This window comes from Vulpes vulpes, chromosome 14 (genome assembly GCF_048418805.1).
Source record: "Vulpes vulpes isolate BD-2025 chromosome 14, VulVul3, whole genome shotgun sequence".
In the NCBI taxonomy this organism is placed as follows: Eukaryota; Metazoa; Chordata; class Mammalia; order Carnivora; family Canidae; genus Vulpes; species Vulpes vulpes.
In genome coordinates this window covers 108,958,193-108,982,174 of record NC_132793.1, presented here as the reverse complement: position 1 = coordinate 108,982,174, position 23,982 = coordinate 108,958,193, and the positions used below count along the sequence as shown (strand labels likewise).

The 23,982-nt window shown below is 63.4% G+C and overlaps 1 protein-coding gene across 10 annotated transcripts in view; it reads left to right on the top strand.

Annotated features, from left to right (window-relative positions):
* The window catches only part of DOK7 (docking protein 7), a 30,468-nt gene that overhangs the window by 5,603 nt on the left and 883 nt on the right, over positions 1-23,982 (top strand). For 4 of the 10 annotated variants that reach the window (XM_025999286.2, XM_025999277.2, XM_025999267.2 and 1 more), the window contains 7 exons: positions 2,295-2,525; positions 3,686-3,886; positions 12,741-12,860; positions 14,542-14,661; positions 15,742-16,448; positions 20,058-20,100; positions 23,621-23,924. In XM_025999286.2, coding sequence (XP_025855071.2) covers positions 2,295-2,525; positions 3,686-3,886; positions 12,741-12,860; positions 14,542-14,661; positions 15,742-16,448; positions 20,058-20,100; positions 23,621-23,913 — 1,715 coding nt within the window. In that variant the 3' untranslated portion in view covers positions 23,914-23,924. Of the gene's footprint in view, positions 1-2,294; positions 2,526-3,685; positions 3,887-12,625; positions 12,861-14,541; positions 14,662-15,741; positions 17,676-20,057; positions 20,101-23,620; positions 23,925-23,982 lie in introns of those variants that run through there. The other 6 variants (XM_072737630.1, XM_072737625.1, XM_072737626.1 and 3 more) reach the window with 5 other exon arrangements.

Genomic DNA, 23,982 nt, shown 5'->3' with positions numbered 1-23,982 from the left:
TGCATCTCGCACGTAGCCAGAGTCCAGAATGATTGAACAGGTGCAGGAGGGGGGCCTCAAGGACAGAGGTTGGCTCTCACGTGCAGGCCCCCAAACCGGCCTCACGAGTGTGCACGTCTGAGACGGGAACACTCGCCCGGCCACAGGAGGCACCACGAAGGCGTGAGGGCACGGTGGCAGTTCTGGCACACTCTGCTCTCTTAGACCAGGAGTCAGCAAACCACAGCCCTGAGCCAGATCTGGCCCTCTGCTTGTTGCTGTAATAAAGTTTTATTGGAGCATAGCCGTTTGCTTCTGTGTTAGTCTGGCTGCTGTCATAGTCAGGTGCTGTGACCAAAAACGGTTACTGTCTGGCTCCTTACGGAGAAGTGTTTTGGCCCTGCTAGTGGCTCTATTCCTGGGAGCGTGACTACTAGAACAGAGGAGGTGACAGTCTTGCTCTGCCTTGCAGGGCACAGTTCTGGCCCCGCCGACCCGGTGCAGGACAATGGGGCTGTCACTGTGTAGGAGCAGATGGGGGCCTGTCTGCAAGGGCCCACCCTCAGGGTCCGTGGGGGTGGACACAGCAAACAGACAAGGCACGGACTACACACAGAAAACCCGCTGTGGAGGGTCCCAGAGCCAGGTGGCCGCTATGCTCACTGTGCCTGGAAGTGTGGGGGCGGCCTTCCCAAGTGCGGGGCGGTTGGCTGTCCTGCAGTCCTCAGAGGCCCTTCTGTCCTGTGTGGGGGCCCCTTCCTGCGGCTCTTTTTGTGCCACAGGCCTCTGGTGACTTGTGGGGACATTTCCATAATGACACGTGCCCTTTGCTGCCTCTGTGACTTATTTCTTGTTGGCCTGGTCTGGGTTTCCAAAGGGAGTTGTTTAAACCCACAGCCTCTTTCTGGGTTGTTTTTGAGAAAGAACATTACGGAAGCCTAAGATGAGCACGAGGGTTTCTGTGGGCTCTGAGTTTCCCCCCTCAAATGGGAACAGCTTTGCTTTTTTCTATACACTTCAGACGCTAAGGAGGTGGGAGGAAGGAGGTGAAGACCCCATTGCGGTCCCCAATTGTGTAAATACAGCTGTGCTCTGCCTGTGGCTGCTTCATGCCAGGAGGGCAGAGGGGAGTTGAGGGGAAGGTCAGTGCACCCTGAATGTCCCACTCCCTCTGGGGAGCTGTCACCGTGGGGCCTGCCGGGCCAGAGAGCCCAGCTACAACACCCTGACGTGGCCTTGATTCTGTGGCAAAAGTTAGTGTGCGCTGAGTTCTTGTGGGATTTAGTTGTCACTTGGGTTTTCAGGGCCTGCTCACAGAGGGTCAGAGTGGGAGCATCGCTGCACCCCTTCCACGGGGCCTCCTGGGCTTCCTCCCCCGACCTCTCTGGCTCACACCAGGGACTTGACATCTCCAGCTTTCTGGTGGGATTCCGAGTGGTCTCACACAGAAGCGTACTTAGATGTTCACGTGGGGCCCCCAGCCCCACACCCTTGTTGAAGGCTGGATGCCCGGGGCGCACATGCTGCCGAGGGCCTGAGTGGGCACGGGGACGGCAAGGCAGGCTCGTAGGAGGGAGGGACAGGTGCCATCCAACCGGCTGCGCTGTGCCTGGGGCGGTGCAGGTGGAGGGCGCTGGGGCCGCGTCCAGGGCTGAGTGTGGCTGCAGGCTCTGGCTCGTTGTCCCGTGGGGATAACGGGGACAGTGACTGCATCCAGGACAGAGGCATCACCTGCAGTGAGGCAAGAGAGGCCTGCATCTTGGAGTGGCTCAGCTTGGTGGTGACAATGGGACCCAAGGCTCAGTGGCTTGCCCCCAGGGCTAGAGTCCTGGTCACACTCTGGGGAAGGAGAGATCCAAGAGGCGAGGGGGTGTCTGGATGTGGCAGGAAGGGGTCCGAGCACGTGGCCGGCTTTGTGCCCATCCCCACAGGCCACCCACCACCACTTCTGTGGGCCCTACAGCCCCTCAAGAGTGGCCCACGTGGGCCGGAGAGCCTGGGGCAGGGCGAATGCACGGGTGGGGGACGGGACCCCGCGTGGGGCAGAGTCAGGTGGGCAGGTCCACCTGCGAAGTGTTGCAGGCCTACTTCTGCCCACATGGCCCATGCCCTGAGCGGGGGGCGGGGGGATGCCCTTTGCACGGGATGAGACATGGCCTCAGAGTGGCCGGGTGGCCTGCTCGGGGTCACAGCTAAAACCCGGGCTGTGGGCTGCTGTGGCCTCTGCAGAGGATGCTGTGGGCTTAAGGGTGGCGTCTATGCTGGCCTGGTGTCCCTGACGGCCTCTACTGTGTCTTGCCCGGTGTCGCCCGCAGACTGCCTGCTGATGCTGGCCTACAAGGACAAGTCGGAGCGAGCCAAGGGCCTCAGGGAGCGCAGCAGCCTGACGCTGGAGGACATCTGTGGCCTGGAGCCCGGCCTGCCCTACGAAGGCCTGGCCCACACGCTGGCCATCATCTGCCTGTCCCAGGCTGTCATGCTGGGCTTCGATAGCCGTGAGGCCATGTGCGCCTGGGATGCCCGGATCCGCTACGCCCTCGGGGAGGGTGAGTGAGGCCAGGGCACGGGACTCCAGCGCTACAGGCCACGACCTCAAGTGTCCAGTAGGACCCTCACCCCCCAGGCTGTGGGAACCGTGACATGACTCCAGGGCACGATGCAATAGGGATGCCTCTCCTGCTGTGCTCTGCGATCAGGGTGTGGTCCTTGAGGGCAGGGCGCTGCCTGGAGACATTTGGGCCCTGGAGGGGCACGGGGAGCAGTCAGGGCCCCAGGGCTTTCCAAGCTCCCTGGCTCCAACGTTTTAGTTGGAACCAGAGCCATTACCCCAAGTGGGTTTGTCTGAGCAGAGTGACTGTCCTAAATGCTGTCCTTTGCTCAGTACCCTGTCCACCCGAGTCCCAAGCTGGGGCTCTAGTGGGGAGCAATGCCAAGAGTCTTCATCCCACCAGGGGTGGGATGGGTTCTGTGCCTGAGCCAGGAAGGCCAGGGGGGCTGGTGCTACCAGGGGAGGTTTGTTCTGGAGGACAGAACACTTAGCCCTGCAGGGTGGCCGGGCGCAGGCATAGGGGTGGGGTGACCCTGGGTGAGCTGGGGAGGAGGAGGGCCTGGACCTGAGTGAGGGGGTGTGGCCCTTGCATCAGACGCCAAAAAACACACCCATCAAGATCAATAACATTTCAACCCACTTTAAAAACCTCAGGATCAATGCCCAAAGCCTGTGATGAGCAAAATACTGAAATTTAGGGTAAAAACGGGCTCCGAGCCTGCCCTGCCCTCCCCTTCCTTTCCAGACCCAACCCCAGCAACCCTGACCAGCTTTGTTTTTATTTAAACATTTGATACCTCGCTCATCATGGACTTTTGCATTAATTTTTATTTGTTGAAAATAATCATTACAGTATCACTGACCTCGACCTCTGAGTGTTTGCTGCCTGAAGTGGGGGCTTTCCGGGGGTATCCTGAAGCCAGGCCCGGCTGGCTAGGACAGGGAGGGTGGCCATGGCGGCCCCTTTGGGCACTTGCCTGCCTCTGAAGCAGAGCAGTGTCCAGTTCGTGGGAGAGCTGGATGCAGCCTCCAGGGGCTAGCAGGTGCCGGCCGGGGGGGCAGGGCAGCCCTGCGTTGGGGTCAGACCCCTGGGAGCTGCCTCCTACCCCTGGGGCCTCTGCTCCTGGTGATGCCCTCTCGCCCCACCCCTGCCCTCAGTGCACAGGTTCCACGTGACGGTGGCGCCTGGCACCAAACTGGAAAGCGGCCCTGCCACGCTTCACCTCTGCAACGATGTCCTTGTCGTGGCCAGGGACATCCCTCCAGCTGTCATGGGGCAGTGGAAGCTGTCCGACCTCCGGCGCTACGGGGCTGTGCCCAATGGATTCATCTTTGAAGGCGGGACCAGGTGTGGGTACTGTAAGTATGTGGGGCCTTGGGTGCCCTAGACCTCAGGCTGCTCCCGGGCTCGGCTTCCCCCCAGACCCACACCTTGGAGCTTCTCAGGCATCTGGGGAGCGTGGCGGGGAAGGGTTGTGTCTCCCAAGACCCCACGCTCAGCTGAGCCCAGACCTCCGGCTGCCTCTGTCTGGTCCTGGCCTCCAAGGGTGGGAGGAGGAGCACGTAGCCCACACGTGGGGTGCCCGGACCCCCGGAGCCAGGCCTGCCTGACCCCATGCAGGGTCCTGTGTCTGGTCACAGAGCCTCAGAGCCACTAATGGTAGGATTTAACGAGAAAGGAAAAAAGGGGAAAGGATGTGCATAGACCAAGGATCTCTCATGAGTGTACCAGCTTGCGGGGTCCTTGAGCTCCCACACCAGCCTCAGGACAGGCGGGGAGCTGCCCTGAGGCTGCAGATGAAGGCTGAGCGCTGGGCCCCCCAGGCTCTGGGAGGGGGGTCTGAGGGCCGTGGGGACGCCCGGGTGAGGCGTGCAGGGGAGGAAGGGTGCTGGCGAGCTGAGCCCCAGGGGGAGCAGGGCAGCAGAGGCACGGCCCGTCCCTGGAATGCAGAGCTCAGGCCACTGCGGGAACAGGGGTGTGCCAGCGCCCCTGCCCACTGCTCTCCAGGCATGGGGGTGTGCACACATCTGGGCCTGTGGAGGCTTGAGGGCACGAACCCTCTGTTCTTTCCCCAGAAGGGCCCGTGCCCATCTCTGCTGCTGCCCAGGGCTGGCAGTGAGGCCCAGTGGCCTCCCGATGACCTGTCCCATGGCCAGGGTGACCTGAGTGGGAGCCGTGAACCCCCATCTCAGTTCAGCCTGGGACCCTCAACAGATGGGGGTCATGGCCCCCTCCACGTAGGGTTGTTGATCCCCTGACCGACAGTCTCCCGGGAAGAGGACAGTGGCAGGGGCTTATCGCAGAGTCTGGCATGTGCTTGGAGCGGCCAGGTTTGGGAGGGCGCCCACGGGACTCTGGGACCTTGGCCCTGCCTGGGTCTCCCTGCGCTTGAGCACGTGCTCGTGCTGGCTGGCTGGGCCCCTTGTTCTGCCAAGGATGGGCAGGGTGCCAGCTGGTCAGCCTTGGGGGGCAGCCCAGGGCCCTGCCTCTGAGGACATAAGTCATTAGCTATGAAGATGCAAAGAGTGAGCAGTGAGGTTTGAATTCCTGCTCAAGGCAGCAAGACCTCTGGAGCCGGCTGAATTTTGATGGGCTGGGTCCTCGGCTTGGGGGAGGCTGTTTGAAGAAGCAAAGGCAGGCAGATGGGGTGGGGTGCAGCGGGCTTGTGGGGTGGGAGCCCCGGAGCCTTGGGGGGGCACAGCCAGGCCCCGGGGTGTTCGAGTGGGAGCCTAAGCACAGCTGCTGGGGTGCTTGCTCTGGGCTAGGTGGAGGGATGGGTGAGGCACCAGCTGGAGTTCCCCCTCCGCCCACCCCGCGGGATGTGGCCTTGGGGTACCTTGTTCTGGAACATTCAAGGTGGCAGCAGTCTGCGGTCCAGAACAGTGGAGGGGGCAGGGCACCGAACCATGTGCACAGTTGGAGCTGGGCCACGATGCACTGGGTCTGGGGCAGCCCTCCCCCGTGCGGCCACCTGAAGACGGGGTGCAGATCTCCTGGGGGTGGCACCGGCTGTGCCCTGAGGGAGGCCAGTCAGGAGGACCCGTTTCCTCGGAGACACCTTATATTTGCCGGTTGTAATGTAAGAGGACCTCGGAGTTCATGATCCCGAGCTGGCGTGGGTGGGCTCCTTCCTTCCTGCAGACGCTGCGGCCATGGGCCGTGGCTCCGGGAGGCCCGGCAGCCCCAGGGAGCCCTTGTGGGGCCGGCCGGGTGCTGCTCCCGTGCTAGCTAGGCCGGCCGGGCCCGGGGGTGTGGGTGCCTTGGGATTCAGTCTCCCAGCTGCTCCCTGTGCGCCCCAGAGGCCACCGTGGAAGATACCCTGGGTGGCCCCATGGTGGGTCCCGCTGGGCTCTGTTCTCCAAGGACAAGTTTGCCAGGGCTCTGCCGGCAGAAGCTGGGTTTTAGGCTCTCATGGGGGAGGGGTGTGGGGTGCTCCGCCACGTGATACAGGGCTGGGGTGGAGGGACCGTGCACCCCTGCACATGTGGTCGGACCACCGGGGGGTCAGGCCCTGGGCATCCCCGCAGGCATGTGAGTCAGGGTCTTGGGGCTGCTGTAGCAAATTCCCCCAAATTGAGGCCTCAGAACAATAAAAACAATTCCTTCCCAGTGCATCCCCAGTCAAGGTGTGGGCCGGGCTGTGCTCCTCCAAGGAGGCCCCTTCCCACCTTTTCTGGCCCCTGGTGGCTCCAGATGGCCCTGGCCTTGTGGCTGCCCACTCCAGCCTGCCCTCTGCTGTCACAGACCATCTCCCTGTGATTTCTCTTCCGACTCTGTGGGATTTAGGGCCCGCAGATAATCCAGGATCACCTCATCTCATCTCACTTGGTTAAAGACCATTGTTTCAAATAAGGTCACAGTTACAGGTTTGGGATGTGACCTATCCTTTGGGGACCACCATTTAGCCCATGACGTGGGTCACCTTGACTGTGAAGGTTTTAGAATTTGGATCATGATGGGCCTGTGGCCCTGGGCACATTTCATCTGGAGGACAGAGAGCTGGGCTGGGATCATCAGAAGGCCCTGGCAGGTCTGGGGCATAAAGAATCAGCATCCCCTCCCTCCCCTGGCACAGTCCCAGCCTGACCCCTGTGCCCCCCAGAACCACACACCCTTGGTTCTTGGCCACAGACAGCTCTCCTGAGAGCAGGAGATGGTCCCTGGCTGCCTTTGCCCACCCTGAGTGTAAAGAGGGTGCCTAGAAGGTGTGGAGATGGGGTTAGGACCTGGGAGGGCAAGGCAGAGGGGTCATGGCCCTGGTAGGTGTGGAAGTGGCATCAGGGTGGGTATGACCAGGGTTGTGTGTGGCTGAAGTCCTCTCAGGGCCTGGCCAGGTATGTGGGGGCCTGGGGTGGATCTGGGTCCCTCCCAGATAGGCATTTCTCTCTGTGGCCTCCATGTGGACAATGGCCTGCTCAGAGTCAGATGGGAGTAGGCTTGCTGGGTGGGAGTCCAGGGTCTCCCAGCGTGGCCTGATCCTCTGTCTCTGGGTCGGTGGTAGCCCACTGTGTGTGGTTAGGGATTTGGGGCACCAACAGAGAATGGGAGAAGCAGTCCCCGCCCAGAGCCCCGGGAGGGCAGGCTTTGGGGAGGGGCATGCAAGCTGGGCCTAAGGGTGAATGGAAGTTTCTAAGAGGGGGCCCAGAGAAGATCTGGCTCTTGCATTGGCTGGTCCTCCTGTCAAGGGCATTTCAAGGGCATTTCCCTGTTTACATGAGCTAGCTGCATTTGTAAGAGGTCAGCGTCCTGGCATGCTGAGGAATTCAGCAGGTGGTGGAAAGGTCCCCAAGCCTGTGGCAGAGGAGTGTCATGGACAGTGGCTGTCAAAAATGTACCCCCTTCGTTGTATGTGCCGGCCATCTGTGCTGGCTCCTCCTCCACTAGTGCCCGGTTCCTCTGGGTGCAGTCCATCACTTCAGCCTCTTGGGACATGGTGGGCATTTTTTTTTTTAAGATTTTATTTATTTATTCATGAGAGACAGAGAGAGAGAGGCAGAGACACAGGCAGGGGGAGAAGCAGGCTCCATGCAGGGAGCCCGACGTGGGACTCAATCCCAGGTCACCAGGATCACACCCTGGGCGTAAGGCGGCACTAAACTGCTGAGCCATCCAGGCTGTCCATGGTGGGCCTTTTTAAATGCCTTTTTTTAAGTGAGTAAAGGATGACGCCATAAGCTAGGAGGAACTCTCTTGCTGCGTATCTATCTATATCTATTTATTTTTTTGAGTGAAAGAGAGAGTGAATGTGTATACATGAATAGGGGGAGGTCAGAGGGAGAGGGAGAAGCAGACTCCTCACTGAGCAGGGAGCCCGATGTGGGCCTCCATCCCAGGATCCAGGAAGCCATGGAAGTGAGCCGAAGGCAGATGCTTCACCCACTGAGCCCCCCAGGTACCCCTCTTGCTGCGCCTTTAAAACACTTGCATCATCCACATCTGACAAGTCCTCTGGTGCCTCTTTTGGACTTTGTGGTCTGAATGCTGGGTGGTCTTGACAGAGCTGACCGAAGCCCTGGTCTCTGACCCCAGCACAGATGCGTGACCTGCATGGCGTGTGCAGGAACCCTGTTAGGAGGTGGTGGCAGAGGCGAGGTTGCAGGAGGAGGAAGCCCAGTATGAGGACCAGAGTATGCTCTGTCTTCCCAGAGTAGCAGGGAGCCTGAGCAGCACAGTGCCACCAGCAGATCTGTGTTCAGGGTGATGACTTCGGCCCTAGATGCCCGTGGGGATTGAAGTGGGGGGCATGAAAGCAGCCGTGAGAAAGCTCTGGATGTGGCCTGAGGCTGAGTCAGCAGCATGTGTGAGAGGGGGGTCACTGGGAATTGCAGGAATGTTAACTAGGTGGTGGTTGAAATGGGGAGAGAAGGAGGGCCAGCCTAGGGTGGGCGGGAGAAGGAAGAGTGCTTGCTGGGGTGAGGGTCCCAGGAGGATGGAGCCCCTGCCCTGGGCCGGGCCTGCTCCAGTGCTTTGCCCACGGGGAGGCATCCTGGGTGGGGTGGGGAACAGCAAAGGCCTGGGCTCCCCTCCACTTGGCAGCATGTTCAGGGACATTTATGAACTGGGGTCATTTGATGGGGGTGGTTTCAGTTTCCTACAAGGAGATCAAAGTCTGCCCTCTGGGTCTAGACCACTAGTCACATTTCAGGTGGTTTGGGGTCCATTCCACCCCTCTGCTGTGAATCTTCCACTCTGGAGGAGGGAGTGAGCCTGGAATCCGTCAATCCCTTGTCACTCACTAGGGGCTGGCCTCCAGGCTGGTCCTGGGTGCCCTGAGTGTCCAGGATGACGACCTGGACACGGAGGTCACACAGTGGGAGAGCGTAGGCTGGGCGGGGAGAGCGTGGAGAGCAGTAACCGCAGGGGTCCCACGCTTGAAGTTCTCTGTGCTCCCCTGTCTTCACACCAACCATGACGTACGGGCACCAGCCCCATTTTGCAGATGGGGAAGGCGAGGCACAGAGCCACTGGTGACTTCTCTGGGATCTGGCACTCCGTGTTCCACTGCACCGCCAGCTAGCCCAGGGCCAGCCCAGCACCAGGTGAAGTGGGGATGGGACTGGCTGTCAGCAGCGCCCAGGCTTCCTCCTTAGGGGGCTTTGCTCTGCTCTGTTTCCTCCCAGGCAGGAAGGCCCAAGGGGAAGGCTCCGTGTGCCCCTGCCCCTGGGGAATGGGCAGTGTGGCCTCAAGGGACGGTCCAGACATGATGGCATGCCAGCCACCGTGTGTTTGTGTGTGCACACGTGTGTGTGTGTGTGTGTACAGGGGGTGGTGTCACAGAGATTGGGGCATGTTCCGGGCGCGGAGGGGTGGCGGCTGCAAGGCTGCAGTGCGGGCTGCTTTGTGTGGTGGTGCCTGCGAGAGGGCGCTTTGTTTGTGTCTATGGTGGTAAAATATATGAGGCAGAGAATCTGCTTTTTACTCGTTGTTGAGAGTACAGCTCAGAGGCCTGAAGCGCATTCAGTGTCCTGCAGCTGTCCCCACCCTCGGTCCCCAGCAAACACAACCCTCCTGACCCCCGGCCCCTGACCCCCACTGCCTACCTTCTGTATTTAGGATCTGACGCCTCTGCGGGCCTCACAGAGGTGGGGTCACATGGTATCTGTCCGCGCCTACCCAGGTCTGGAGTCGCTGGGTCGTCGGGTGACTCTGCTTGTGAGTTCTAGGGGACCCTCCGCGCTGTTTTCCTCGGTGGGCCCCCAGCAGCGCACCCTGAGAACCACTCAGTTCTGGTTTCCCCATGTCCTGGCCCTCCTCTCTCCCCATGTCCTCGCTGACACCTGTTGCATCCTGCTGTTTGGTCTTCAGTCAGTCCTCCTGGTGGGAGAGATGATCGGGTGAAATTTAAAACTTGATTTCGAATGAACTTGTTTCCTTGAACGTCGGTCCTTTCTTGAAAACTAAGGGCAGAGAGTAATGAAGTTCCAGTTGGTCGATGTTTGGCTCCGTTAGGAAGCCCTGTGCAAAATGATACCCCAGGGGCCCGGGTCAGTTGCATTCTGAGTGAAAGTCCAGCACCAGCCAGATTGGTGCTGCCTGGACAGAGCTTTCTAGAACCTTCTCCAGATGCTTGCAGGCGCTCGGTCACCACTAGGACTTCACCATCCGGTCTCAGTCTCCACGGAGCTGGGACACTGAGCATTGGCAGAGCTCAGGACGCTGGAGGTTACCAGGATTAACTTGCAACAGGAATCTACCCAAGGAACTGGGTGCATGGAACGTGCGGATGGAAAGTGCTTCTTTCTCAGGGCTGGGGACTCTTTCCGTGGGGTGCATTGGCCTTTGTGCTGGAGATGCTCTCCTAGGGACTAACTGCATTTATAAAGCCCATGAGGTTTGCCTGCAGCTCCCAGGAACCCACAGCATCTACCCCAAGCAAAAGGTGGCTGTCACCCCACCAGCCGCTGGCTTCCTGCTCAGCAGACTTTGGCTCCTCTGTATCCCTGTCTCCCCATGTCATGATCGTGCAGCACTTGGCGGCTGTTTCACTGCTTATGGTTCTGTGGGTCGGGGATTTGGGCGGGGATGGCTCGTCCTTGTTGAATGTGGTGGACGGGTCACTCAGTCAGTGGCGTGGGTGGGTGGCCTGGAGGATGGCCTCTGGCATGGATCCTACCCCAGGGTGGGGCTTTATGAACCAGGATGGAAGGAGGTAAGCTTGTGGCAAAGTGGGCCAGGCTCTACTTCCTCCGGCCCTGCAAACAGGCAAGCAAACAGAAATTCAAAGAACACTCTCTTGGGGGAAGGCCCGCTGGCCTCTGCTTCCCTCTTTCTACCACACTGAGTGCCTGGGTCCCCCAGGCCCCCGGCCCTGGCTGAGGCACTGGGGCCAGGATGCCTCAGAGGTGGCCTGCCTATAAGACTCCGGCCTGGCAGCCAGGACAGCATCCACTTAAGGGACATGCAGAGTAAAGGATCACAGGGTACATCTCAGAGGAGGTGCTCCCTCCTAGCAGCACCAAATGAACCATCAGGGGTCAGGGCTGGGAATAGTGATGTTAGGTGAGTGGAGTCTGGACAGCTGAGGTGACATTACCAGTGGTGGCCTCCTGGGTGGAGAGCTTGGGTGAGTTGCCCCCACTTAGGGAGCTCCCAGTGTCCCCAAAGCCTGGGGTGCAGGAGGGAAGCCCACAGAGGGCTGGCCAGTGGTCAGCGAGCTGTTTCTTGGAGGCTTCACGTGGGGGCTCGGGCCACCCGTCTCCAGGTAACCTCTGTGGTTAGCTCGCGGGTCTGCGTGGGGGCAGCAACCATGCTCCCAGGCCTCACCGGCTGCGTCTTGGGGAGCATGACGTCCAGCAGACGCCTGGTGGAATGCTGTCGGCTCCCCTTGCTTCGTAATGTGGTTTTTTATAGTCGGGGGACTGGTTGTGCCGCGGCCTCTGCCAGCTGACTGTAAGCTCGGGATTAGAGGCCCGGCCCTTTGTGCGAGCTGGCGCGGCTGCTGGCGCGGGGCGGCGGGGAGCGGCCCTCTCCTCCCCTGCCCTCCCGCCACCGCCACCGCAGGGCAGCAGCTCCCAGCCCTTCCGTGCAGCGGAGGCTCTGTGGGGTATGCCCGGGCGGCCCACCGGCTGGGCTGCTGTCCCTCTCGGCCCCCTCTGGGGTCTCTAAGCAGGCGCGGACACCCTTGGGCGGCCTTGAGTGGGTGGATCAGAGGGCAGGGTGCTGCACCCCCGAGAACCCCAGGAGAGTCACTAGAGTCACTGTGGCCTTGGCCGGTGACAGAGGTGTAACTGGGAAGCCTTCCCCCTGCAGCCCCGTCCGCCTGCAGGGCCGCCCCGGGACCTGCCCTTCGGGAGCCAGCGTGCCTTTCTTTGGGCAACGGACGGAGGGCAGGGCTCGCAGGCATTCTTGTGTGGTGACGCCAGCCGAGCATGCAGCCCCACGTGGCCCGGTGTCCCCATTCACTGGGCGGTGGTGCGGGATTTCATTCACCCTGGCGGGGCTCCGGCCCAGCAGGAGGCCTCCCCCCTCCACCCCCGGGCTGTGCTGACTCACGCGGCCTGCCCTCTGCTGGCCCAGGGCCTGTGGGCACGTTTCCCACCCGAAAACAGGTCCCGGAAGGGGGTCTGTGAGGTGGGCACTATGCATCACTGACTGCAGCCCGCGGCCACCTCCTGTGGGGGGCAGGCCCACCTCACACACACACTCACCCTCGGAGCAGCCCCGAGCCAGGAGACCGGGTCGGGGGGCACCTACTGAGACCCAGACCCCCCTGGCTGCTTCCTGGCAGGCGAACCTCACGCTAGGGGACCTGCTCCTTGCTTCTGATGAGCCTGGACATGTGAGAGAGCTGGAGCCCCCTCCCGGCCTCCTCCTGGGGCCACGGCCTCCTGAGGCACCCCGGCTCCTCGTCCTGGCCAGTGGAGGCCCACGGAGAAGACCGAGGGCCAGCAGGGTGGGACGCCTCCTCCCAGCCGGCCTGGCGCACAGCAAGCTTGCCTGGGTGGGCTGGTGCGCACAGGCCCGATGGCCAGACGTGTGCCCAACTGCTGCGACAAGTTGTGTGGGCCTGAGGGACAGAGTGGGGTTTTCCCCAGGCCAGGCACAGGCTCCTCCCGGGCGCTCGGGACACTCACGCCACCCCACTCCCGCGTGTGCAGGGTTCGCTCGGGGTTTCTGCGTTCTCCATCTGGTGGCCCCTGGGCCCATTCTGCAGCGGTCTGGCCCCGTGGATGCTGGGGCCGGGCCGACACGGGGTCTGGCCTCCCTCTGCAGGGGCCGGAGTCTTCTTCCTGTCCTCGGCCGAGGGAGAGCAGATCAGCTTCCTGTTCGACTGCATTGTCCGCGGCATCTCCCCGACCAAGGGCCCCTTCGGGCTGCGGCCGGTTCTCCCAGGTGCGTGTGGGAGTGTGGCCTGCGGGCGAGGGGCCGGGGGTGGGGGGGGGGCACTGATGGGTCAGCCAGGCTACCCATGGGGAGGGATCGGCCGCCGGGTTCCCGAGGGGACTGCACACACCGTCCTCGCCCTTCCTCCATGGGGTCACAGCTCCTGGGACCCACACACTGGCTGTACCAGGTGGGGCCCCAGGAGGCCAGAGACCCCGAGTGGGGCTCACGGAGACCTTCTGAGCTGGACTGGTGTGGGGTCTTGCCCCACGAGGCTGGGACTGTGGGCTGGGGCCAGAGCCAGCTGGGTCCCAGGTGGAGTTTGTGTTTTGGCTGGAAGCGGCCATGTGCGCTTGCCTGGTGGGTGGCGGGTGGGGTCTCACTGGTGGTGGGTGTGAGGCTGCACTGAGCTCCCCTCATCTTGCCCCCACTCTCTGGTTGTGGCTGGGGCGCATTCTTCAAGAGCCCTGGGCAGGACAGAGCCGGATGCCGGAGGGGCCACCCTACCCCGGGCACTGTGGGTCCCCAGCAGGGCGGGACCCCCGAGATCCTGGGCACTGTGGGGCCCCAGCAGGGCGGGATCCCAGAGGTCCTGGCCCCTCAGGGATAGCCCAGGAGGGACAGAGGCTGGTTCTTGTCCCCACAGCCTCCTTAGAGGCTCACTGGGTGCGTGGTACCCAGGATTGCTGGTATTCCCCGCAGCGCAGGGAGGTGGTGCTTGTCACAGTGTCCAGGTGGGAGACGTGGCAAGTGGTCAGTGAGTTTGCGCCTGTGGTCTCCTTGCACCGGTGCCACAGCCAGGGGGCGGGTCGTTCAGGGCCCCTGGGAAGGACTGGGTCCACCTTTGCTCAGCAGATCCCTCCCCCCACCTCCACACCCCACAGGGGCCCTGGGGGGACGGGTTGGGGGCGGGCTGGGGACTGAGGAGGTGGCTCCTGTGGCCCATTCTTCTCCAGCTGGGCTCTGCTGGGTGGTGCGGTGGCGCCCTCTGCTGGCGCTCTCCTGCCTGGCAGCCACCGGTCCGTGCGGACAGCAGGGTGTGGACAGCACAGTGGGACAGGTGTGAAGGCAGGGTGTGGACGGACCAGTGTGGACGGGCTGGTGGGGCTCTGGGTGGCATTGGGTCTAGGCCCTGTGATGATCGGGCTCTCCTGCGAGGTGGCCTCTCCTGGGTCAGCAGCCTCACACCCCGGGCTTTCTGGGGTGCCCCTGCGCTCACGCCTGCTCAGCCGGACCCACGGGGAGACAGTCAGGAGGGGAGAGATGAGAGTTCCGACGTCCGCTCTGCCCTAAGCACAACCCTGCGCGCCCCCATCCTGGTCCTGCCCTGACTGGGATGCACTCTCTCCACACCCCCACTTTGCAGATGTGGACAAGGGGCTCAGGGAGTCCATCCAATGCCAGTGTCCATGGGCATCACCTGCTGGCTTTGGGGCACCAGATATGGGCTGCTGGCTGGGGGATCTGGAGGGGGCAGGTGCCCTGAGACTGGTGCCCCGTGGCTGGGGAGGAGCTGGGACTTGCAGGGGAGGGGGCCACCCGGGGCCCTGCCATGGCCTTGAGCCCCAACCCCCAGCACATGTGTGGCCCTGGTGGTGCTGGATTCACTCACTGTGACACCTGGGTGGCGCCTGCGGCCGAGGGCTGGGGGTGGGAGCAAGGAGTCTCCTGACTCTCCTCTCTGCTGCAGACCCGAGCCCCGGGGGTCCTGCCGCTGCAGAGGAACGCGTGGCCCAGGAGGCCCTGGAGGCCCTGAGGCTGGAGAAGCGGCTCAGCCTCCTGTCACACGCGGGCCGTCTGGGCAGCGGAGGTAGGGGAGGTGGGGAGGTGGGGGAGGTAGGGGAGGTGGGGAGGTGGGGGAGGTAGGGGAGGTGAGGAGGTGGGGGAGGTAGGGGAGGTGGGGGAGGTGGGGGAGGAGGGTGCAGTGGGGGAGAAGAGAGAGAAGGGTAGGAGGAGGAGGAGAGGGAGGAGGGGAGGAGGGACGGTGGGGGAGGAGGGGGAGGGGGAGGTAGGTGGGCTGCCTTGCTGCTGTGGGGAGGGGCCCCCGCCTCTGCCAGGCTCCTGCTTTTTGGTCATGCCTCCCCTCCTGCTCACTCCTTCATTCCTTCCTTCCTACTCACTCATTCCTTCCTTCCTCCTCTTTGCTCACTCATTCTTTCGCTCACTCATGATGCCACAAACATCATGAGTGGTGCTGCCAGAGAGCTGGGAGAGCTGGGAGAGATGGGAAATCTGGGAGACCTGGGTGCAAACTCTGCTTGCCCAGCAGCCCTGTGGCCTGGGTAAGGCTGTGGGCTCCTGTGGGCTTCAGCTTTACCCTTGGTGCCCAGACAAAAGGGCTCCTCCTCAGGAGCCCGAGGACTCTCCATTTGCTGGGAACTGGACAGAAGGAGCTGCTGCCAGGTGGGGGGGGAGGGGAGGGGGGCTGCCTGGGGTGGGGGTGGGGAGCCATGCTGTGGGGCCTGTCTGTCCTCTCTACTGCTGCCAGTCCAGTCCGGTGGGGTGCACTGTGAGCCTGCCCCCAGAAGTAAGGAGCCTCTGTTGGCACTGAGCCGTGATCCTCTGATTCCCAGAGGGCAGTGACCAAGGGGGCAGCTGGAGGACGCGGGTTCCAGAGAGGGCCAGGGGTGGGAGGGTGGTGGTGGTGGTGCAGTGTGTGTGTATGTGTGTGTGTGTGTGTGTGTGAAAGATTGGTATTCAAGGAGGGGCCTGACCTGGTGAGCTGGTTTGTGCACAGGCCTCTGGGTGGGGGTGGGGGGATGCTGGGGAGGGGGTGATGGGGGGCCTGGAGAGTGCTGGTCCTCGGCCGATGTCGCCCCCAGCCCTCCCTGAGCCCACCCCAGCCCCCAGAGCAGTGCCAACACCCCGACCGCCCTGTGCTCTGTCTCAGGGGATGACCGCAGCCTGTCCAGCTCTTCCTCAGAGGCCAGCCACTCGGATATCAGCGCCGGCGGCCGCCTCACGGCATGGCCAGAGCCTTCCTCGTCCTCGGCCAGCACGTCGCAGGAGGGTCCAGGGCTGGCAGCCGCCCAGGCCTCTGCGGAGACCGTGCCGGGCACCTCCAGGCCGCCCCCCAAGCCGCTGCGGCCTCGGCAGCTGCAGGAGGTCGGCCGCCAGAGCTCATCGGACAGCGGCATCGCCACGGGCAGCCACTCCTCGTACTCGGGCAGCTTCTCCTCCTGCGCCGGCAGCAGCCTGGATGTGTGGCGCGCGGGCGACGAGTTCGGCTCCCTGCTCAGCCTGCCGCCTGCAGCCGGGGTGTCCGAGCCCAGCCTGTGCGCCTGCCCACCGGGGACAGCCGAGTACCAGGTGCCCACGGCCCTGCGGCACCATTATGACACGCCGCGCAGCCTGCGCCAGGCCCCCGGGGACCAGACCTCGGCTGTGCAGGGCAGCCTGGACGATGGTGGGGCCGGGGACTCGGGTGGCCAGATGTCCGCGGGGTGTCCCTCCGGCTGGCTGGGCGCGAGGCGGCGGGGACAGGTGGCGGAGGGCCCGGGCAGCGAGGCCCCTGTCGAGACCTGGGAGGCAGGCAGCCCCCATGCAGGGCCTCCTCCAGCTTTCTTTTCCACCTGTCCGGCCTGTGGAGGACTCAAGGTAAACCCCCCTCCCTGAGAGCCACAGCTCAGGTTCGCTGCTGCGGGGGTTGGGTTCTGTCCCTCTCGGCAGGAGGGGAAAGGGTGCCCTTGGTGCTGTTGGTGAGGCACAGTGGGGAGGGCCTGGGGGGAGGGATGACAGTCCCAGAGGCTGCCCTCTGGGGAGTGGAGCCTGCAGGGAGGGCCCCCAGGACATGGAGAGGGTGACTAGCCTGCAGCCAAGTGCCTTCTGGAAAGTGGGAAGCTCTGGGTGGAGCAGGCAGGGGGCGTGCACAGTCCCAAAGCCTGAGGATGGGGTGCAGGGGACACAAGCCGGTGCTGTGTCCCAGCCGGCTTTAGCCAGGCCCTCGGGGTGATCAGGGCTGGGAGGCCCCTCGCGGGCCACAGCCACCTCCCCGCCCAGTTCCCCTGCCTACCCGGTAGATGGCCATTCTTACTTCTCAGATACATCCCTTCCGTGGTGCACAGTCAGGTCATCTGCTAAAAATTCGCTTCCTCTGCAGCAGCTGCAGACCCAGATTCCCAGGACAGGAGCGTGGCGCGGTGCGTGTAGGACGAGCTTTACCTGTCCACTCCACACCTCCTCTGTGAAGCAGCGCCACGGGTGGCCCGTCTTACAGGGGAGGAAACTGAGGCTCAGGAGGCGCAGGGACTTGTGGGGTCTGGGTCTCATGACTCAAGAACCTCCAATGCTCACCCACCAGCCTGTTCCTCAACCTGCAGGCTCCCGGGCCAGGGGTGGGCAGGCAGCAAGGTGGTGACGCCAGGAGGTCCCTGGGAAAGCTCTGGAAGCTGCGCCTCACCCCCTCCACCCTCCTGGCTGAGCTGGAAGGCTAGGGGTCAGGACCAGAGGGGCTGGGGCTCCAAGGCTCATCCGTTTGCGTTTGGAGGCACGTGGGTCGCCCGGGGTAGAGCTGCTTCCGGCACCCTCCGTGGCCTGTCTGCTCACCTGCATGGGGTGCAGCTGCGTTGCCTGGTTTCCTACACTGTTCTGCAGTTTCGTGCACCCCGAGAGGCGGGCCGGTGCCCGTGCGGCTCAGGACCTGGGCTGGCGCCGTCCTGCGCTGTCTGGCACCCGCCCCCATCCAGGGGGCCAACGGCTCACCTGTAAATATTTTGCTTTGTACCTTTACTGTCGGCTAAAGACCTTTGTTGCTCTTTTACATTTTTAAAATCGGACCTGTTTGTAATACATTCTTAGATTGGAAATAAAATTTTCTTTTCTTACCATCTTCTCCTTTTCCATTTGCTAGCCTCCCCACCTCCCGCCAGGCCCTCCCCGCGGGGCCTCTGTCTCCAGCCTGTGGGTCTCAGGGGGCAGCACGGGGCCTTGCCTTGAAGCCTGCCATGAGCCTCAACGCACTAGGGGCCTGAAGCAGGAGAGGCAGCTCCCGACAGCCCATGGGACGTGTGTGCGTGCGCACTTGCATTCGCGTGTGACGTGTGCATTCAGCTGCATGTGTGTGCACTGTGCGTGGTGTGTGTGACCTGTGTGCGTGTGTACGTAGTGTGTACAGATGCTGCATTCATCTGCACGGTGTGTGTACACGTGTGTGCATGTGTGGTGTGTGCACAGGAATGTGCATTTGTGCATATGCATACATTTGTGTGTGGTGTGTGCATCGCACATGTGTGATGTCCGTGTGTATGCTATTTGCACAGATGCACATGTGTGTGTGTGTCTGTGTGTGTGCACATGTGTGGCATGTTCTCTGCTCACTGGAGACCACAGTGAGGTCCTCGGTGGTCACTTGGGCTCAGGCAGGTGGCTTCCCATGTCCAAGTGAGGGTGGGCACTGCTTTCTGGGCCAATGAGAGTCCTGGCTCTGAGCCTGGAGCCCCCCTCCATCTTCCCCATTTGGGTGGCCGAGCTCCAGGGATCCCACCTCCCATCTCCTGCACATCCAGGGGCCCCTGCCCTGCCCTATCACTCCCATTTTACCCTGCTGGGGGGCCAGCTCTGTGGAGGCCGAGTTGGGAGCTCTGGGTGCGGTGCCTGTGAACTGTAATGTGAGGAAAGCCAGGCTTTGGGGGCTGAGCGGCACCCCGCCATGCCAGCTGGGTGGCCTCAGGCTAGTTTCTACACCTCTCTGAGCCTCTGTTTCCTCCTGCGTAGACGGGGATACCTACCTCCCTGGGCACACGGAGAGGATCCAATGAGGTGATAGATGCGCGTGGGCAGTAGATGTCTATTCACAGCAGCGGTCATTAGATCCACTGTTGTCACCTCCACCCCTGAGGCACCCCAGCCTCTGGCTGCAAAAGTAATAAGGCTGCGAGCTGCCAGCGCCATGAGTGAGGTGGGGTGGCGTCTGCCCCTGCCAGGGCCCCTCGCTGTCCGGGCGCCGGGGCCTTGCCTGGTGGGGCAGGGCACAAGCAGAGTGGGCAGATCCATGCTGGGAGTCCTGCCGCCTTGTCTCTCCAGGGCGTGTGCAGCCCACTGGCCCAGACCTGGAGGTTGGGGTCCTGGCCCCCAGCAGGGGGAATGGGCTGAGCTGCACCCTGCCCACGCTCAGCGTTGGCTTTGATGCTGTGCCCGCAGGAGCGGCCCCTGGAAGCAGGTGCGGGCTGTGGTGGGGCCGTGGGCCCTTGGCACTTGCTCCGCGGCTCCCGTGGGCAGACGGTGACCTCCTCTAGTACCTCAGAGGCCTGTGTGTGAGGGCTCCCGGTGGGCAGCCAGCCTCTGGTCTGCGACCAGACTGGGGGCCCTTAGGTCGGGGGTCGGGGGATTGGGGGGCCAGACACGCTCTGCCCAAGTCCCGGGCCTGCACAAGAGCTCCTTTAAGAGGGTGATGGGTTAGACCAGCTCAGTGTGTCCCTTGAGCCTGGCCAGGACCTGGGTCAGGCTGCTGTGTCTTGAGTCTGGGGCATCAAGCAGAGGCCCCCGGGGCAGGGTTGGGGTTTCCACACCCCCATTCCAGTTCCCAGCTCCTCACAAGGCCCTGCCGCCAGCCTGTGATCCCCAGACTGCTGGGGATGCTTGATCCACTTCAGTCACTTGCCCTGGGCCCCAGTGGGGACAGGGGCGGGGGTAGGGAGGCATCCCCCAAGGGCTGTGGGAGGCCCAGGCCCAGGTGACAATGAACCTGCTGGCCGTGGGCCACTGTCCCTCCCTCCTGATCAGATCCTGTCCTCAGCTCTGAGGCCCCCATGGCCCCATACTCCTGCAGGCCCCTCTGCACTTCTAATCAGGGCCCCCCCAAGAGGCCGTTGTGCAGTTCAGGGGGTCCTGGCTCATCTTCATGGCCTCTGTGGGCCCCTCCACAGGTGCTGGTGGGGCGGGGCCCGCAGGGCCCAGGGAGCACCTGCTCCAACCTCTGAGTACCTGACAGCCACACCCCCTTCTGCACAGCCCTGAGTAGACCTTGGAGGACCAGACTTAGCCTAGGGCCCAGAAGAGGGCAAGCAAGGGTCAAGGCTGCCAGCTGGGGGTCCTGGGACACGTGGGTACGGGGCCCCCTGGGAGATGAGGAGTCTGGGCTGGGGTCTGCCAGAGGCAGCCAGGCCCCCAGTGACCTGGGTGTAGCTGGGTTAGCATCAGGCTGGTCAGGCTGGGGCAAGGGGAATGGGGTCCAGATGGACAGGTTGACATGTGTTCTCTTTGGTCCAGGGAGCAGCTGCCTCACCCCCCGGCCTTCTGACGACACACTCAGGTAGGCCCCAGCTTTGGGACCAGCTCCCGTGCGGCCTTGGGACAAGGGAGGTGGGGGGCATGGCGACTGCAGTCATGGCCTAGCCAGAGGCTCTGCAGCAGATGGGGCAGTGGGTGTTAGTGGCCATGATGGAGACAATGGGCAGAGGGTGACATGGACGGGGGAGGGGTGGCCGTGGGGTTGGGGGACAGAGTGCAGCCGGAAGGAGCCTTGGCAGGGGCGGGGCAGGCCCAGCTGGAGGATGAGGACAGGGTGGCTAAGCGGGCCAGCTACCCCGGAAGGCTGTGTGCAGGGAGCGGGCAAGGCCAGGCTGCCTCGGAGCCTTGGCCTGCGGGGGGGAGCCCCATCCTTGAGGTGATGGAGAACAGGGTTGAGGGGTCCTGGTGATAAGCAGGGAGTGAGGGGAAGACTTGAGGTCTCCAAGCTCAGTTAGAAGGTGAAGGGTGGGCAGAAGCTGGCTGCTGCCCAGGGGAGGGCCTAGAGGGTTGAGGGAAGCTGAAGTTTGGGGAAGGTTGGTTGGCCTCAGGGTGGAGGGGTCCGGGAGGCTCAGGGGTTAGCTCTGGGCCTTAGCCTTAGGACTGGGGGCCCTAAGGAGCTCAGATCCTCTGTCCTTCTCGAGACACATGACACCTGTTGGGGCCAGACCTGCAGGCTGACCTGCAGTAGACCTCTGGGGGCAGGAGGGGGCGGGCAGGGCAGGCCGGGTCCACAGGAAAGCCCCAGCAAGCTGCTCTTGGGTTCTCTGGGTCAGGATGGGGCACTGAGCTCCACCCCAGGACAACCTATCCCCTGACGCCCACTCCGGATGGTCCCAGACACCTCCTCCTGCTGTCCACTCAGCTGCCCCTAGGGCCCTGTGGACGTCTTTTACCCAGACAGCGGGTGGGCCCCCGGGAACAGGAGGGGACGGGGGCCCAGGTGTCAGGATCTACTGGAGGATACAGACCCTCTCTTTCCACTGAGGCCAGGGGCTGGGGAAGTGGGGCCTGAGTCCGGCAGAGACGGGGATGAACTGGGCCTGGGGCGGTGCGGCCAGAGCCTTGGTGACGGCGGGGGCGCCTCGGGAAGGCAGGAGAGGTCAGGCTGCGCTCCTCCGTTCTCGGCTCTGTTCCGGCTTCTAGCAAGGCTGGGAGCAGCTCTACCTGAAGGAGCCGGAGGGTGGAGGGTGAGGGGTATCTGCCCCCCAAGAACACTGCTTAGACACGGAGGCCAGGAGGGAGCCCCTCCCCTGCTTCCTCCTCCCCTGCCGGCTGTGGACTGGGCAAGACATGGCTCCAGCCCTAGAACCAGCTCCAGGCGTCCTTCCTAGCCTCCCCTCAGCTCCTGGTTCCGCCCCTGAGGGCTCTCCCAGATGCACCCGGGCCTCTGCCTCTGCCCTTCCTTCTTTCTGGTCCTCTATCCCTTGGCACATGCCTCCTTCTCCAGGCAGTCTGCTTGGATTTTCCCCTGGCCTCACTGGTCTAAGTGTCTCCCTTGGGTGCTTCTGCCTATCACCTCGGGGTACATGGGCGAGGGTCTGCGTCTGCCCCTCTGTGTACCCAGGTCCCCTCCAGGCTGCTTGATGGAGAGTCTCACACTGTTGGTGTCCAGATGGGTGTGCAGAGCCCAGGTGGACACGGCGTGCCCGGGGGGTGGTGGGGAGAGGGCCCTCGCCCTGCTCTGCCTGCCAAGGCTGCACCCCTTCCTGTCCTAGGCTGCATTCGGGGCGCTGCAGGTGCGGTAGATCTACAGAAACCCCTCGCCTCACAGCTGAGAGGCGGAAAGCAGCCCGTTCTTGGCTTGATGAGAGCACAGGACACGCTGAGCTGCCAATCGGAGAAGCCCAGCGCCGGGCCTTGGCTGGCCAGGGCCGTGCGCGAACAGGCAGCCAGGGCCCCAAGCCTGGCCTGGAAGCTGAGTGTCCAGAGGGCCCTCCCCGTGTTCCCTGGGGTCAATGCGTCCAGCCTTGCCCACCCTGTGTCCAGCAGCAGCCTCTGGCCTCCCTCCTCGAGGACCTCCCTCCCTCGCTCTGCAGCAGGGCCACCTCCTCATCAGGGAGCACCCCTGGCTCTGTGCCCCTGGAGCACCCCTGCTGCCTGTGTGCAGACTCTGCCGGGGTCCGGAGCCACTCCTGGGAGCCCCACACCCCTGCACCGGCCGGAGGGTCTCCCTGCAGGGTCAGCAGCAGGAATGTTTGGGAACAGCAGTTTCCTGGGGGCATCGGTGTCCTGTTTTTGACGTCAGGGACGTGGGCACAGCATCCTGACGGGGCCCTGCCCTTCAGGGACCGTGTAAGGAGGGGGGTGGGTCTCCTGGGCCCCCAGGCTGGGAGGGGCAGGAACCGTGTGACTGGCTTTGGTTCATGGGATCTGGCTCCACTTGGCCACCGTCTGACCCTGGCCCTGGCCGGGGTGTGGGCTCTGTGGCCTTCACCCCCTCACCGGGAGCAAGCAGGCAGTACAGTGTACCCTGCACCCCTGGCCTTGCTGCGGCAGCTAAGGGCACAGCGGGGAAGGCACCATGCAGGTGAGGACCTTCAGGAGATGCCCCCTGGCAGCGGGTGCCCTGTGGTGGGACGGGGACCTGAGGAGGCAGGGTCACTGCCTGCCGGGAGCCCAGAGCATCCTGAGGTCCTGGCCCTGGGCTCGGCTCCCTTGACCCCTGCGCAGGGGCTCAGAGACAGGGTGTCCCCTGCAGCTTCAACCCTCTATCTGATCCCACCCTCTATTCTGAGCAGCAGAGCTGGTCACCCTCTTGTGGCTGTGCCCAGGGGACCCTGAGAACAGGGGTGTGGGGGAGCCTCTGGAGAACAGCCAGCAGGACGTCACCCTTGGTCCCCATGGCTGGGCTCCTTCCCTGTGGCCTTGGTGTGCTGGGCTCTCGGGCCAGTGGGGAAGTGTGGTCAGGTGCACAGCCAGGTGGCCCACTATGGGGTCCCCCCAAGCCCAGCCCGGGCCAGGTCTTCAGGTGCCCTGGGTGCTGCTGCACCTCCCATATACCCCGGGAAGGGGTGCACAATGAAATCTGCTGCTAGGAAACAGGGGAGGACTCGAGGTGCCTGGGGCCATCCTGGAGGAGATGTCACTGTGCATGGAGGTGTGGGCCTGCACTTGGGGGAAGGGATTTCCTGTGGAGACTCGCGGGTCTAGAGTGGTCCCGGGAGCTCAGAGCTGGGGTGGGCATGGGGATGGCCCAGGAGGACTGAGAGGGTGAGGGTGGGTGGCAGGGGGGCTGAAGACGGAACAGTGGGGTCGCTGACGGCAGCAGGCCTTGGGGCATCCATGAGGGCAGCTCAGCAGGGATTAGCTTGTGGCAGCAGACAGGGGCGTGGGGGGAGAGGGGCCCAGGGTTTCTAGAAGCTCACTGGTGAAGGGGTGCAGAAGGTGGTGCGGTGTTGGGGGAAGGCAGGTGGACCCCAGGGTGGGCAGTGCTGGGCCAGAGATGGTCAGTTGGCAGGACCAGAGAGTGGGGGCGGGGGGGTGGAGCTCTCTGCCGGGAGGGTCCCCCGGGTCGCCCACCCGCACTGTCCTTCTCGGCGCAGGAGCCCCGGGGCCCGGGCGACCGAGCAGCGAGGCGCCCCCCTACCTGAACATCCCCGTCAGCCCCTCCTCCAAAACGCAGCTGCTGTACCTGGGCTTGGAGCTCCAGGGGGCCGGTGCCGGGATCCGAGGTGCGTCCCCATGGGTGGGGGGGCTGCCTCCAGGCGCCGGTGGCCCGGGCCCCCCATTCTCTGCTCTTGCTGAGCTGTGCCCCCTGGGGCGGGGCCCCCTTCCTTCCAGCTTGCCCTCCACCCCCAGGCTCGCGTCCCAGATCCCCTCACCTCTCCCAGCCTGAGGCTCTGCGGGGGCGGGGGCCAGGGGCCTCCCTGGAGGAGGGTGGGGGTGCCGGCCGGCTCACCGGGGC